General features: G+C 52.6%; 1 protein-coding gene across 1 annotated transcript; it reads right to left on the minus strand.

Annotated features, from left to right (window-relative positions):
- Positions 1–3,500: 3,500 nt before the first annotated feature.
- On the minus strand, positions 3,501–7,085 carry KBTBD13 (kelch repeat and BTB domain containing 13). Its single transcript, XM_082737269.1, has one exon. The coding sequence runs from the start codon at positions 6,960–6,962 to the stop codon at positions 5,583–5,585; it is 1,380 nt and encodes a 459-aa protein (XP_082593395.1). The 5' UTR covers positions 6,963–7,085; the 3' UTR covers positions 3,501–5,582.
- Positions 7,086–12,899: the final 5,814 nt, after the last annotated feature.

Raw genomic sequence — 12,899 nt, forward strand, 5'->3', positions numbered from 1 at the left:
TCCCTCCCCCCTCCAGCCACACAAAGGAGGGGTTGCACAGAAGGTTTATACCCTGGTCCAAGACTCTGCAGCCCCACGGAAAGGCCTCCTTTACCTTTTGTTAGTTGTTGAAGCGAGTCACCAGAGAGGGGGGCTCCTCCTTTTCATGCTTCCCACTCCAGCTGGGGCCAAATCATGTGGAGCTGAGCCTGGAGAGACTGCTCCTTGGGGGTCCCGCATTCCATGCTCTCATCGGGTGCTCACAGGAGGCCTTTCTGCCCACATGTGTGTCTCCTACCAGCACAATTAACATGCCACCCTTATTCCTGGCAAATGACAGCAGCCTGAAGCAGAGCAATTAGGGTGAAAAAGAGGCCCAGCTGCTTGAGCCCAAAGATAAATAAACAGAGGCCCTGTGCGAGAGGAGTGATTCTTCACGGGGTGATTAGCGCTTCCAACTCCAGTCTCCTCCCCTCTACTGAAGGCGGAGAAGTAACCTGTGAGCTGCAGTTATCAGAACCCACTCTTCCCTGGAAGTACCAAGGACCCCCCAGCTCATCACCTCCCCCTGAAAGTCTTCCCTGGTCACCTGCCCAGCCCCACCCCCTGCCCAAACTCCTCTGAAATCCGACAGCCCCGAGTTTTTCTTCTGATAGATCAATTCATTCATTCCTTCTTTTGACATACATTGAGCACCATTCATTCATTAAATAATTAAGCCCTGGGGTGCCTGAGTGGCTCAGTTGGTTAAGTGTCTATCTTCGGCTCAGGTCATGATCCCAGCGTCCTGGGATGGAGTCCCACCTCCTCTGGCTCTCTGCTCAAGGAGAAGCCTGCTTCTCTTGCTCCCTCTGCCTGCTGCTCCACTCTGTTTTTGCTCTCTCTGTGTCAAATAAGTAAAATCTTAAAACAACAACAACAACGAAAAAAGTAAGCCCCTACTATGTTCTAGTCACTGTTCTGGGTCCTGGTGAACAGACAAAAATCTCTGCCTTTGTGGAGCTCAAGTTTTAGAAGGAGGAAACAGACACTAAAGAAGTAAAAGTATAGCATAATAGATGATGCTAAATGTTATGGAGGGAAATAAGGGAGTAAGAAATGCAGAGAAGAGGAAGGTAGATTTTAAGGGATGGGGGGCGGTTAGGAAAGTCCTCAGAATGAAGGTGACATCTGAGCAAAGGCCTGTAGGAGGTTGGCAGTCAGCCAGGGGGCTAAGTGAGGGAGGTGTGCCTGGCACAGATACCTGTGCAAAGGTCCTGAGGTTGGAGTGTGCATGGTGTGTTTGAAGAACAGCAATGAGCCCAGGGGGAGAGTGGTGAGAGATGAACTGAGGGAGAAAATGGGGCAGGGGATCCCGAAAGCACTGAGGCTTTCACTCAAGTGCAATGAACGACCCAAATCTCTGAATGGAGAAGCAATGAGGTCTGGCTGGCTCTTCATTGGATGACTCTGGCTGCCACATGAGCAGACTGAAAGGAAGCAAGCAGGCAAATAGGCTCTGGGTGGAATGTGGGAAGTTCTGGCTTCTCCTTCTGCCTCTGTCAGGCAGGCTATAGAACCACAACAGAGGGGTGCCTGGGTGGCTCAGTGGGTTAAAGCCTCTGCCTTCGGCTCAGGTCATGATCTCAGGGTCCTGGGATCAAGCCCCACATCGGGCTCTCTGCTCACCAGGGAGTTTGCTTCCCCATCTCTCTCTCTGCCTGCCTCTCTGCCTACTTGTGATCTCTGTCTGTCAAATAAATAAAATCTTAAAACACACACACACACAACAGAATAGTTTCCAGCGAGAGGGAAGCTTGGGGTGCAAGGCTTCCAGAATAGGGGGCAAGGAGAAATTGTATGGAGGACTGGAGGAAGCCCAGAGAGTTGGGCTACAAGGCTGCCATGGAAGCTCAGGAAAATGCTCCTTGCTGCAGTAATGTGTGTGTGTGTGTGTGTGTGTGTGTGCGCGCGCGTGTGTGTGTGTACATCTCTCTGGAAGGATAGACTTTTCAGAGTGGGCCAGTGGGCTGGGATGGAGAGATTTTTAAACCCTGCCTTCTGGGTTTAGTAACCCCTAAGTGTCTCTTTATATTTGCGCCCGCCCCTCCCCAGCACCTGCCTCGTACCTGGTTTGGCCTCCCACACAATACCTTCACTCAGTGGTCACGTCTAGGTGCCAGGATATAAGAGGCTAAGAATCCCAAGTTTTGTTTCCATGTCCTTGCTCTTCCACTTGACTGGCTACATGACTTTGGGTGACTCGTTTCAGCTTTCTGCTGGCTTCTCACCTACAAACAGACATAGTGACCATACTTGCCGAGGGTGGTGGGCTGTGAGAGGAACAACAGAGTCCGACCTGTAAGGTCAGAGAAGATGGGCTGTATTATGAAAACCTCCCTGACACTTCATGAGAGGGAGGGAAATCTGTGAAAATGCAAAACCCCCTCAGGGTCTTCACAAGTGATTAGCACCCTCAGGCAGCTAGCCATTAGATGCCCAGCTAGATCCTAAAGCAAGAGAACTCAGGATAGCTATTTTTCCTAACACAGGGAAAGAGGGAGGGCTGGGTTTAGGGGAATAGGTGAGTAGAGATGGTGCAAAAGAAAGGTAACAGGGAAGGGAGTGTTAAGGAGTCTGGCAGAAACACCCTGTCCATCTCCAAATATCAGAGAAGCAGGGAGGCAGTCCCAGAAAACAAGCATTGTGGCCTTGGGTTCAAGGCTGGGGCTCTGCTACTTCCTAGTTGTGTCTCTTCCAATCATGTGACCTTTGGGTGTTTGGGTTTTTTAAATCTTCAAGGGTAGGGGTTTTGCCAAGCTGCCTAACACTTAGAATTCTCACAGAGTTTAAATAAGTCAACTGTGGGAAAGCACACTGTGAACAGTGTTATTATTACTTTTTTTTTAAGATTTTATTTATTTATTTGACAGAGAGAGATCACAAGTAGGCAGAGAGGCAGGCAGAGAGAGAGGAAGCAGGCTCCCCACTGAGCAGAGAGCCCGATTCCGGGCTCAATCCCAGGACTCTGAGATCATGACATGAGCCAAAAGCAGAGGCTTAACTCACTGAGCCACCCAGGCACCCCTGAACAGCGTTATTATTATGCACAAAAGACATCTCAGAAAAGGCTGCTCTGGACCAAGAAATATCACAGCCCCAGGAGCCAACAGGCCTTGCCTGGGCAGGTCCACACAGCCAGCTGCAAAAGCTGACATGCACAAAGCTCTGTGGGTCGCGAGAGCAGATGAGCCAATGGATCTCGAGATTGCAAATTTCAGGGCTGAGCACTAGGCAGGAGGAGTGAGCACAGAAGAGCATGCTCTGAACTGTTACGAAAAATTATCCGTAACTTGGACATAGACGGAAGGACTGTGTATCTTTTCAATGTTGTTGTGGGGTAGGGTTGAACAGCTAAGAATTCTCTCAGGAAAAACTAAATCCCTGTTTCACAATTTACTATTGACTAGAGTCCCGACTTTGTGAAGCTACACACTCACTTGTAGCTGCATAAATAATAGGTAGATGTGTGTATGCAGAGGTGCAAAGGTTTTTCAGTCCAGTACAGAACCACGAAAGTTATGGTTTTATTGTCCTGGAAGTTAACCAGCTTCACCTCTTATCTTAGCAAATTTATTTCAACAGGTCTTTTCCAACTAAAGACACAAATCTCTGTCTCTCAAATGTTCCTCTGAACCAGTTTTCCATTCTTCTGGTTCCTTTGTTAACAACTTAAATAAAACTTTGACACGTGGTAACAATTATACTGTGATGGAATCAGAAAGTGAGGGGCTCTGTTATACTTCAGCATGAGGACAGTGGCTCTGGGTGCATCGCTTGGCCTCTGGGCCTCACGTATCTCATGTGTCTGCCATTGAGAGAAGGTACCGAACTCCCAGGACTGAGGCAGTGTTGGAGCAGGAAGACGGATGTGAAAGTACTTTGCACATTATTCACAGGATGCCAAAGTCAGGATTTATTGTTGTGATTTGGGCTACTCCAGGGCTGGCAGATGCCAGGTTTCGGAGGGCAGCATTCCGCAGGGCTTGGGACATAGGTCAGGGGCAAAGCCTGCTCCAGGCAGCCCTGACACTAGGCTCCGCGCTGATGTTACATTCTATACTTCTGACGAGGCTGGAATTTCCCACAGGCCTCAGGTCTTCGAAGATAGAGACCATTTAGGGCACTTAGGGCATGGAGAAGCTGAGGACTCGGGTAGGCAGGTGACCAGAAATCAGGATAGGAGTATTCTAAAAGAGGGACAAGAGTCTTCCTCTAATACCAGTTCCCTAAGTAAGACAGCCTCTATGGCCTGGGTTCTTTCAGGACCTCATCATTTGGTTCTGTAGGTGGGGAAGTTTTCAGGTCAGTTGATAGGACAACGGGATCTCTGCCCTTGTTATCTGCACACGTACACGGTTTCACACATATACGGAAGGAAGTCATTCAGAGGTCCAATGAGCAATGCAGATGGCCAAGGTCGGGAACAGCCAACCCTGCACAGAGGAGGTAGGTACAGGGCCAACAGAGGGGTGGCGGGGGCAGGGGGAGAGGAAAGGCATTCCAGGCCCAGAGAATGGCAGGAGCAGAGACTTGGAGGAGACAATTAACCTGCAGAATGCGGAGGAGGATGCAGTTAGACCTGGTCAGGATTGGGCTCTTGCCTTGAGTGACCTAAAGTCATGGAAGTTAATAATCCACTGCCCACAGGGTGATGGCAAAAAAGGGAGTGGGCAAGGGCTTGCAACTGACTTCTCTCCGCCAGTCCGCATCCTGTGAGGGGTTGTGGGGAGCCCATTCTCTCTCATAGGTGTCCCCCCAGGTTCAGCTGTTATTGTCTCTACAAGCCATGCCAGCCTCGCCCCCTCCTCAAATGCCTCCATCCACAGATGTTCTGCCTTAAAGGCTGTGCTCACAGAGCCTCCTCCCATCTGTTCCAGCTTTCCCCCATCTCTTCTGAGCCCTGTTTCCATCATCTGAACCTCTCCCCTGCAGCAGCTAATTACCCTGCCTCTCTTCTTCACCCTTCCTGGAGTTAAATATTTTTCCTTTTCCTATTTTCCCTTTGTCCTGATTTCTTCAATACTATTTTATTCCACTGTGAGGTTTTGGTCTTTTTTTGTTTGCATACTGACTTTAGCCCTCAGTGGATTAAGACAAGTGTGTGCAAACCTTGGTCTTGGGCTAGACTCTAGGCTTTGTAGACCCCTCTAGCAACTACAGTGACCTTAGGCCTAGCACTGTACAAGACATACAGTAGGTGCCTGATTCTTGCCAACTGACTGGCAGTTTGATTAACATCACTTAACTCGCTCCTAGTAATGCTCAATTATTGGCCCATTCAGACACAAGCCTGGATTATTGAAATCCTACCCCCCAACCCAATCCACTGGCATTGTGACCCACCACCTCTCAGCAGAGCCCAAGTAATTTGAAGGCTCAGACCCCAGCCCCATTGTTACTCTCTGAATTTCTTGGACATGTTCATATCATCACAAGGCCCAAGACCTGCATGTCTCAACCAAGGAGACAGAATTTCCAAGCAGCTTCGAAGGCCAGCCTTATAGACTCAGCCATGGCTCAGCGAAGACTCGGGATAGCCCCTCCTAAAGGCCAACTCAGAATCACAGTTCTGGTGTTGTTGGGGCCACAGGCCCGGGAGTGCCAGGAGGAAGCCTAAGGAGGAAAGTCTGCAAGGACCCCGGCCTTGGGAAGCCGGCCTTCTCCCTGAGCAGCCTCCAGGTGTCACCCTCGATGGCATAGAGCAACGTAAACATGCGATTGACCGTATAGACTGTGTCGCCGCGCACCACCGCCGTGAAGAGCGCTCCCTTGCTGTTGACAAACTGGCCAGGCAGTGCGGTCCACTGGCCCGTAGCCAGGTTGAGGCAGTCGATGGCGCAGTGGAGGAAGTCATCTTTAGGTCCGTTGCGCACCACGTAGAGGCTGTCGCGGTGGGCCACCATGCAGTGACCGTAGCTCTGCGGACGCCGCAGCTCGGCCACCTGCAGCCACGTGTCCGCCTTCACAGCGTACTCCACCACAGCCGTGGTGTCGGCCGGCCGCCACAGACACACGAAGAGGCGGCCACGCGCCTGGGCGCAGGGCACGCCCGCGGCCGGCTGGGGCAGGTCGGCCACGAAGCTCCAGCAGCCCGCGGCTGGGTCATAGCTCTCCACAGAGCTCATGGGCGTCCTCTGGAACTCGCCGCCGATGGCATAGAGACGGCCGTCGAAGCCGGCCAGCGCCAGGTCATAGCGCGGCTGGTGCGGGCTGGGGAACTCGCGCCACGTGCCTCCCTCGGGGTCGTAGCAGAAGCCCAGCTCCGCCACCTCCTTGCTGGCACCCCGCACGCCGCCCACGATGTACAGCTTGTTGCCCAGCGTGGCCACGCCCGCCAGCAGTGTGCTGGCCTCCAGGGGCAGCGCGGCCAGCGTGCGCCACGTGTCCTCCTCCTCGTCCAGGTAGCACACCGTGCGGGACGCGTCCTCCAGGAAGCCCGGCGCCGGCGTGTGCGTGCTCACGGCCACGTAGCTGCTGGGCCGCAGCGCCGCCACGTAGGCGCGGGCCTCGGGCAACGCTAGCTCGGCCGCCAGCTCGCGCCCGCCATCGCGGATAAAGAGCGCAGCGCTGTGGAACACGTCGTGCAGGCCGAACACTGCGGCCGCGTCGCACAGCAGCGCGCAGTTGTCCGACGTGAGGCTGTACTCCAGGAAGCGCGCCAGCGCCGGCGCCTGCAGAAAGGCGGCGCACTCTACGGCCTGCAGCAGCTCCTCGTCGGCCGCCAGCGCCGGCCGCTCGCCGCGCAGCACCTGCAGCGTGGTGTGGAAGCCGGCGGCGCTCAGCGCGCCCAGGCGCACCTCGGCCGCGCGCGTCTCCAGCATGCCGGAGCGGAACAGACCGCGGAAGAAGCCGCAGTGCTCCACCAGCAGGGCCCGCTCGGCCTGGAAGAGCTGGTCGTCCACCCGCACCTGCACCGTGGGGGCCTCTGGGGCCCGTGGCATGGCGAGCCGGATGGGCGGGGGCCGCCGCCGGGGGGCTTGGATTCAGCGGCCACAAACTGTGGGGCTCCCCCCGGAGCGGAAGAAACTTCCCCGGGGATATAAATATCTCCCTGGCTAAAGATAGTACGGCTCATGTGATGTGGTGGCCGGCAAGCTGGATGGCTGTGGGCCCGCGGGCATCGGGAGATGTGCAGGGTCACTCACTTCCCTATGGGAAATAGAAACAGTAGTGACCCCGTATTGAGTACCGATTGCATGCGGAGCACTGTGAGGGCCACTTGCAAAGATTTCCCCATTTAACCTGCACTAAAGCTGCTGTGTGTGCTTGTGCAAGAATCCTAACTCTGACCTTGTCTCCTCAGAATGTGACTAATAATAACACCCTTTTCATGGTATTGAGGCACTTGAGAAATATAAAAGTGTTTGAAATGAGGCTCAGAGAAATTACATGACGTGTCCAAGGTCATTCAACTGCGAAGAAGCAAGGACAGGATTCATACCTGGCCCAGCCCATTGGTTCGTTGGGGGGGGGGGGGTACTTGGGCACTGGGGGGCAGAGGGAGAGGTAGAGCAAGATAGAGTGGACCAGGCTGGGTCTGGAGCAGGTTCTAAAGATTTTATTTGTTTGCTTCTTTGTTTGAGAGAGAAAGAGTGTACTGAGCATAGGGGAATGGCAACTCAAGCCGGCTGGCGCCGAGGTCAGAGCCCAGTGGGGGACTCAATCTCATGACCCTGAAATCAGGATCTGCAGGAGACAAAATCAAGAGTCTGTGTTTATCCAGCTGAGCCACCCAGGCGCCCTATGGAACAGGTTCTGATTTGGCTTGAACCTCTGCCCCTGACTCTGAGCTAGTTTAATCTCCTTTTTAGCCTTGATTTCCTGGGAGCATAGCCTGTCAACGTCCAATAACTCTCTCCATGTGAAAGTACTCCTTGACTTGGTTTGGGAATGAGAAGCTGATGTTTACTCCCCACTTATCCATCCATTGCTGTGTAGCTCTGGACCTTGGGAAAGGGTCCCCTTGGGAAAGGGGATTGCATGTCTATAGATGGGAAGGGGAAGGGTTTCTTGAAATAATAATAGTTAACACTGAACTTGCATTGTGTCAGGCACTTTTGTAAGCACTTCGACTTCTATGGTCCTTAGAATAAGCCTATGAATAGATACTGTCATTTTTTCCTCATTTACTAGATGGTTACCCATGTATTGCTTACAGAAACACTATGAGTTTCCATGGATGAAAAGACTAAGGAAGGCACCAGGAGTTTCGTCACATGCCCAAGGTCACATGGCCAGAGAGTGGCAGAGCTAAGACTGGCTTGTAGCTGTCTCACTGTAGAGCATGTGGCCCTAACCACTGTGCTCTGCATCCTGTGTTACAAATGCTGGCTATTCACCTCTTGCCAGGAGGTCACAACTGGAAGGAACTTCAGGTTCATATGGTTTTACCCCTTCATTTACAGTAGAGGACCAAAAAGGGAATTGCCCAGAGTCACATAGCTTGGGACAGTCAGCCCCAGGCCTCCTGCTCCTCACCCCAGGGTATTTTCCTCATTGTAGAGAACTTTCCTGAGTGACCAACTAAGACTTTGGGTTCCAAAATGTCAGGTGGAACAGAGCTTAGTGACTTTTTCCTGCCATCTTATTCTACAGGGGGGGAAACTGAGGCCCAGACCTGTGTAGGATGGTATCTGCCATTCGGGACATCATGTTCAACTACAGGCTTTCTTGAGGAGGATGGAGTGGCTTACAATGACAAAGCCAGAGTTGGGAAGCAGCAGGAGAAATTTTATCACCCCTAGGACACAAACACACATGCACAGATCCTCCCGTATGAATCGCAGACTGTAGACCTGACACAGATTTGCCTCTTCTGCCAGGAACTCCCACCCAGTTCACTCCATCAGAGCAGGGCTGGGATATGGGGACCACTTGTGTGAGCCTGGGAAGCCAAAGGCCTGGAGGAGGCAGCCAGAAATATCCAGGACACTCTGCCCCAGGGACTAGACAGGAAGAGTAGGAGGAGATAGAGGGGGTGGGCAGGAGTCCTCACAAATACTATCCCAGGCCCTCTGCCAGCCTCTCTTCTTCCCTGAGGCCAAACACTGGCCGAAAGCATGACAGTCCCTCTCTTGGAGGAAACTGGACTCTGCAGTGCCCAGTCCTGATTCTGTCCTTGCTGGTGGCCCCAGGGGGTAGGGACAAGGTGTCTGACTGTTCCCATTTCACAGATGAGGAAAAGAGAGTCCCACAGATGGCATGGACTTTTTCTTGTTATGAATGAAGACGTGGGACTGGGTTGAACCCTGTCTGCTGCCCAGTCCCCAGCCCAGTACTAGCCTTTTCTTAGGGCAGGGAAACAAGTGCCTCCTGCCAGGCCCAAGCTATGGAACAGGGTTGGGGAGGGGCTGATCCCTGGGGAGAGAGTTTCCTCCCAAATGGTCTGCTTCAGGCAGCTGGTACCTGGAAGACACAACAAATAGAACCAGTGCCTGCCCCTCTCCTCAGAGGAGTGGAAGGAGAGCAACTCTTCCTGGCCGAAGCTGGCTCCCAGTGCCAGTTTTTCACAAGTCCAGCCCTGGCTTCAGTGGTTTGGGACATTGTGCACACACCCAGCACTGACCCTCAGTAGCCAAGCACTGGGGAGGGGGTCAGCGAAGGTGGGGGTTTATGGTTCCAAGGCTGGGCAGAGGACCAGCCCTTTGGTCCTGCTTCCAAGGCCCCAGTGGGGTGTTGTCTGCAGCTGGTGTGAGTTTCCTCTACCCAGGCAGTGAGCATCCCTCTGGGACTTGGAGAGGATGAGGAACTATCCTGGCTATGGGCAGCCCACGGAGTTCCCAGGCTCTGCCCGACCTCACACCAACCTCCCTCTCACCACTTTGCACCCCCATACTGGGTGATGTTCAGGGTGGGAGCAAGGAAAGGGAGACTGTGTCTGTGTCAGACTCTGAGCCTTTCCAGAGCACATACCCAGCTTTGTTCATCTCTCTATCCACAGTGATTGGCACACAGTGAGTGGTCTGTTAAGTGGACTCCTGGACCCTAACCTAAGTGGGAGTCTCCAGTGTGATAAAGGAGACACAACCCCTGTCCCAAAAGAGCCTGTAGTCTGATAAAGGAGACACAGTCCCTAGGTGCCCCGGGCCTCATGGTGGACTCCTGGCCTTGCCGCCCATGGCAGTGTTTCTGCACACAGCGTAGCGAGGAGCTTGCCAGGTTTGAGGAAGAACACTGGACCAGGAGTCAGGATTCCTGCCTGGCTCTAATGCTGGTACTACCACTGATGTGCAAAAGCCATCCAACCTCTCCAGGCCTCAGTTCTTCATCTATAAGTGGAGCTTGGATCTGACATCTAAGGTTCTGTTTAGTGCTGACACCTGAATTTATCACTGAACAGCCACAGAAGGGCTTGTCATATTATGTCTCCACGATATGGAATACAGTGACAACATCACACAGGGCTCCCCAAAGCTTAGCTTTATGTGGAAGTGGCTCTTGGGGGGTGGGTGGCAAGTGTAGGACCTGGCATCTGGAAATCATCACAGGCCCCACCAATCAGACCTGCACACGCCCCACTCATTCACTTCAGAGACACCTATTGAACACCTGTTGCAAGTTCACTGCTGGGCCAGGTGCCACATCGTCTTCATTTTGAATGCCTCAGGGCTCCTCATAAGAGCCTTGAAGATTGGGGGTAAGGGATAAGGAGGGTTGGGCTACTTGCTCTTGCAGAATATCCTCTCTTGACTTTCAGTGTCCAAACTACTGGTTGCTAAACAATTGTGGCTTCTTGGTGGGTGAGAAGTATGTGCTGTTCATGTCCGGGGGAGTGGAGGAAACTATCATTTTGCTTTTTTGGGCCATGGGCCAAACTCTGGGTGGGACACTTTCATATCATCTCTTCTAACCCTTAATATTACCCCTATTTTAAAGATGAGGAACTGAGCCCCAGAAGAGCAAAGTAGCTTATTCCATGGTCTGACAGTAAGTGGCTGATTCTAAAGGTCTTTCCAGTCCACAATGGGCGCTTCCAGGTGGATAAGCAGCCCAGATGAGGAGACAGAGGTTGGGGAAAGGGACTGGTTGCAGTTGTGAGACTGGCACTGTTTTCCTCCCAAGTCTCATAAGAGGGGCAGACCTTGGGCACTTAGCAGTCAAGGCCAAGGGCCTGAGTAACCAGCTGGCAGCTAGTTTAAATCTCTGACCTAGATGAGAGGTCCGAGATGTCTTCCTATCCTGCAAGTTATGATGGAGTCTCCTTACAACACCTCTTTGAAGTGGTCACCTCCTTGGTTGCCTTCAATGTTGGAAGGTTCACTTCCCCTAAAAAACAATCTCTTGTAACTAGGGACAGCTCAGATGGTTCACACGAAGCTCGAACCTACCTCTTTGCAGTGCCCATCTACTGGCTGGTCTTAGCCTCACACAAACAGGGCTATAACAGAGCCCAAATTTATACCCAATTGGGCCTACAGAGCTTCACAGCTTACCCTCTCTCCAGGAGTTCTCTGATGTGATTGGTTCTCTCCCAATAAACCCCATTCAGAACCAGTCTGTCCTCACAAGACTGGGGCCAGCCCAGGAAGGTGGCTGGAACTTGATTGCCACTTTTTTCCCATCTACAACTCAAAGGAAAACCCTTGGCGATTAGCTCTGTGAGTGATTCTGGCCTGAGGGTGTAATCTAAACAGATTTTTCCCAACACTTTACAGTCTTAATAACACAGCTGGCTTAGCATTATCTCCTACAAATACAATTAGGCTGAGTCAGTATTCAAGTCCTATGCGTGAAAATAATTTTCCTTCCTGGTTGAGAAGTTAGTACCATGAGGCTCTGACCCCAGACTCTGCCTGTTGATCTGGCTTTCCATGGTTTCTTTTTCCTGTGGGTGAGTAGATTAACTGGGGCAGGGAGGGGGAGTTGGAGAGGGGCGTGGGGGGGGAGAAGGGCTGCTGTAAGAGGTCTCTGAGACTTCCATACCCTACCCCCGCCCCACTCTAGCTGTGAAGTATATTTCAAAAGAGAGGCTCCACTGGCTTCTAGAAAGTACTCAGACCTGGTGTTGTGTCACTCTCTGTTAGGCCTGAATCACGTCATGGAATTTTGGATTTATTTTCCCCTTCTTTTAGTACTATAGATGGCGACACCAATGCTCAAAGAAGTGAGGTGACTTGCCCAGGGTCACCCCGTGAAGAGCTGGCACTAGACCCTAAGTGTCTGGATTTCCCTTTGCTCTGAGTCCATCATGACCAGATTTACCCTGGGTCCCCCCAAAAATGACAGGTGACCCCTCCCAGGCTTGTCCAGCAATCCTAGAATCATTATAGGCAAGAGAGAATACCAGGTTTTAGAATCAAATGCCCCATTTGCACACTAGGCGTCAAACACATGCAACTCATTAGCTCGCATGAGAAAACTAATCCAGGATGGGTTAAGTTTCTTGAAGCTGGACCCATACTGACCATGAAATGTTGGTTAAGACTCCTTCCTAGGAGCCAGGGGTTCTGCCTGGGGGTTGCAGTGATTCTTGAGTCCCCATACGGAAGAGCAGGGTAATGTGGTGGGGGAAGTGTTGTGCCAGGGGTGAGCTGGTTTTAACTGTGACCTAGAGAAAGGCCAAAGCTGGGAGTTGAACCAGGAAGGCTTCCCGGAGGAGGAGGCGGGCGGGGCCAGCTTGGTAGAACAAAGGAAGGAGTGAATTTTCTTGCAGGTGGTAAGAAATTGAGCCGAGGCTCAGATAAGGCTGGAAACATCCCTCCCCGCTATCCCCCTACCCAGGGCCACCTCTCCGGTCTTTGTCCTTCCTTGCAGGGTCCGGGGGCGCTCCGGGAGGTGACAGTGCCCGGCCCTCGAGGCGGAGCAAGCTGTGGGGTGCGCGGCCGGTCCGGAGCTCCGTCCCAGGGTGGGGAGCGGGGGTGAACAGGCCCCGCGGGGGG

Source organism: Mustela nivalis (assembly GCF_964662115.1).
Source record: "Mustela nivalis genome assembly, chromosome: 6".
Lineage (NCBI taxonomy): Eukaryota > Metazoa > Chordata > Mammalia > Carnivora > Mustelidae > Mustela > Mustela nivalis.

Coding starts and splice junctions, on each gene's coding strand:
- KBTBD13 (XM_082737269.1), bottom strand. CDS start 6,962: ATGCCACGGGCCCCAGAGGCCCCCACGGTGCAGGTGCGGGTGGACGAC.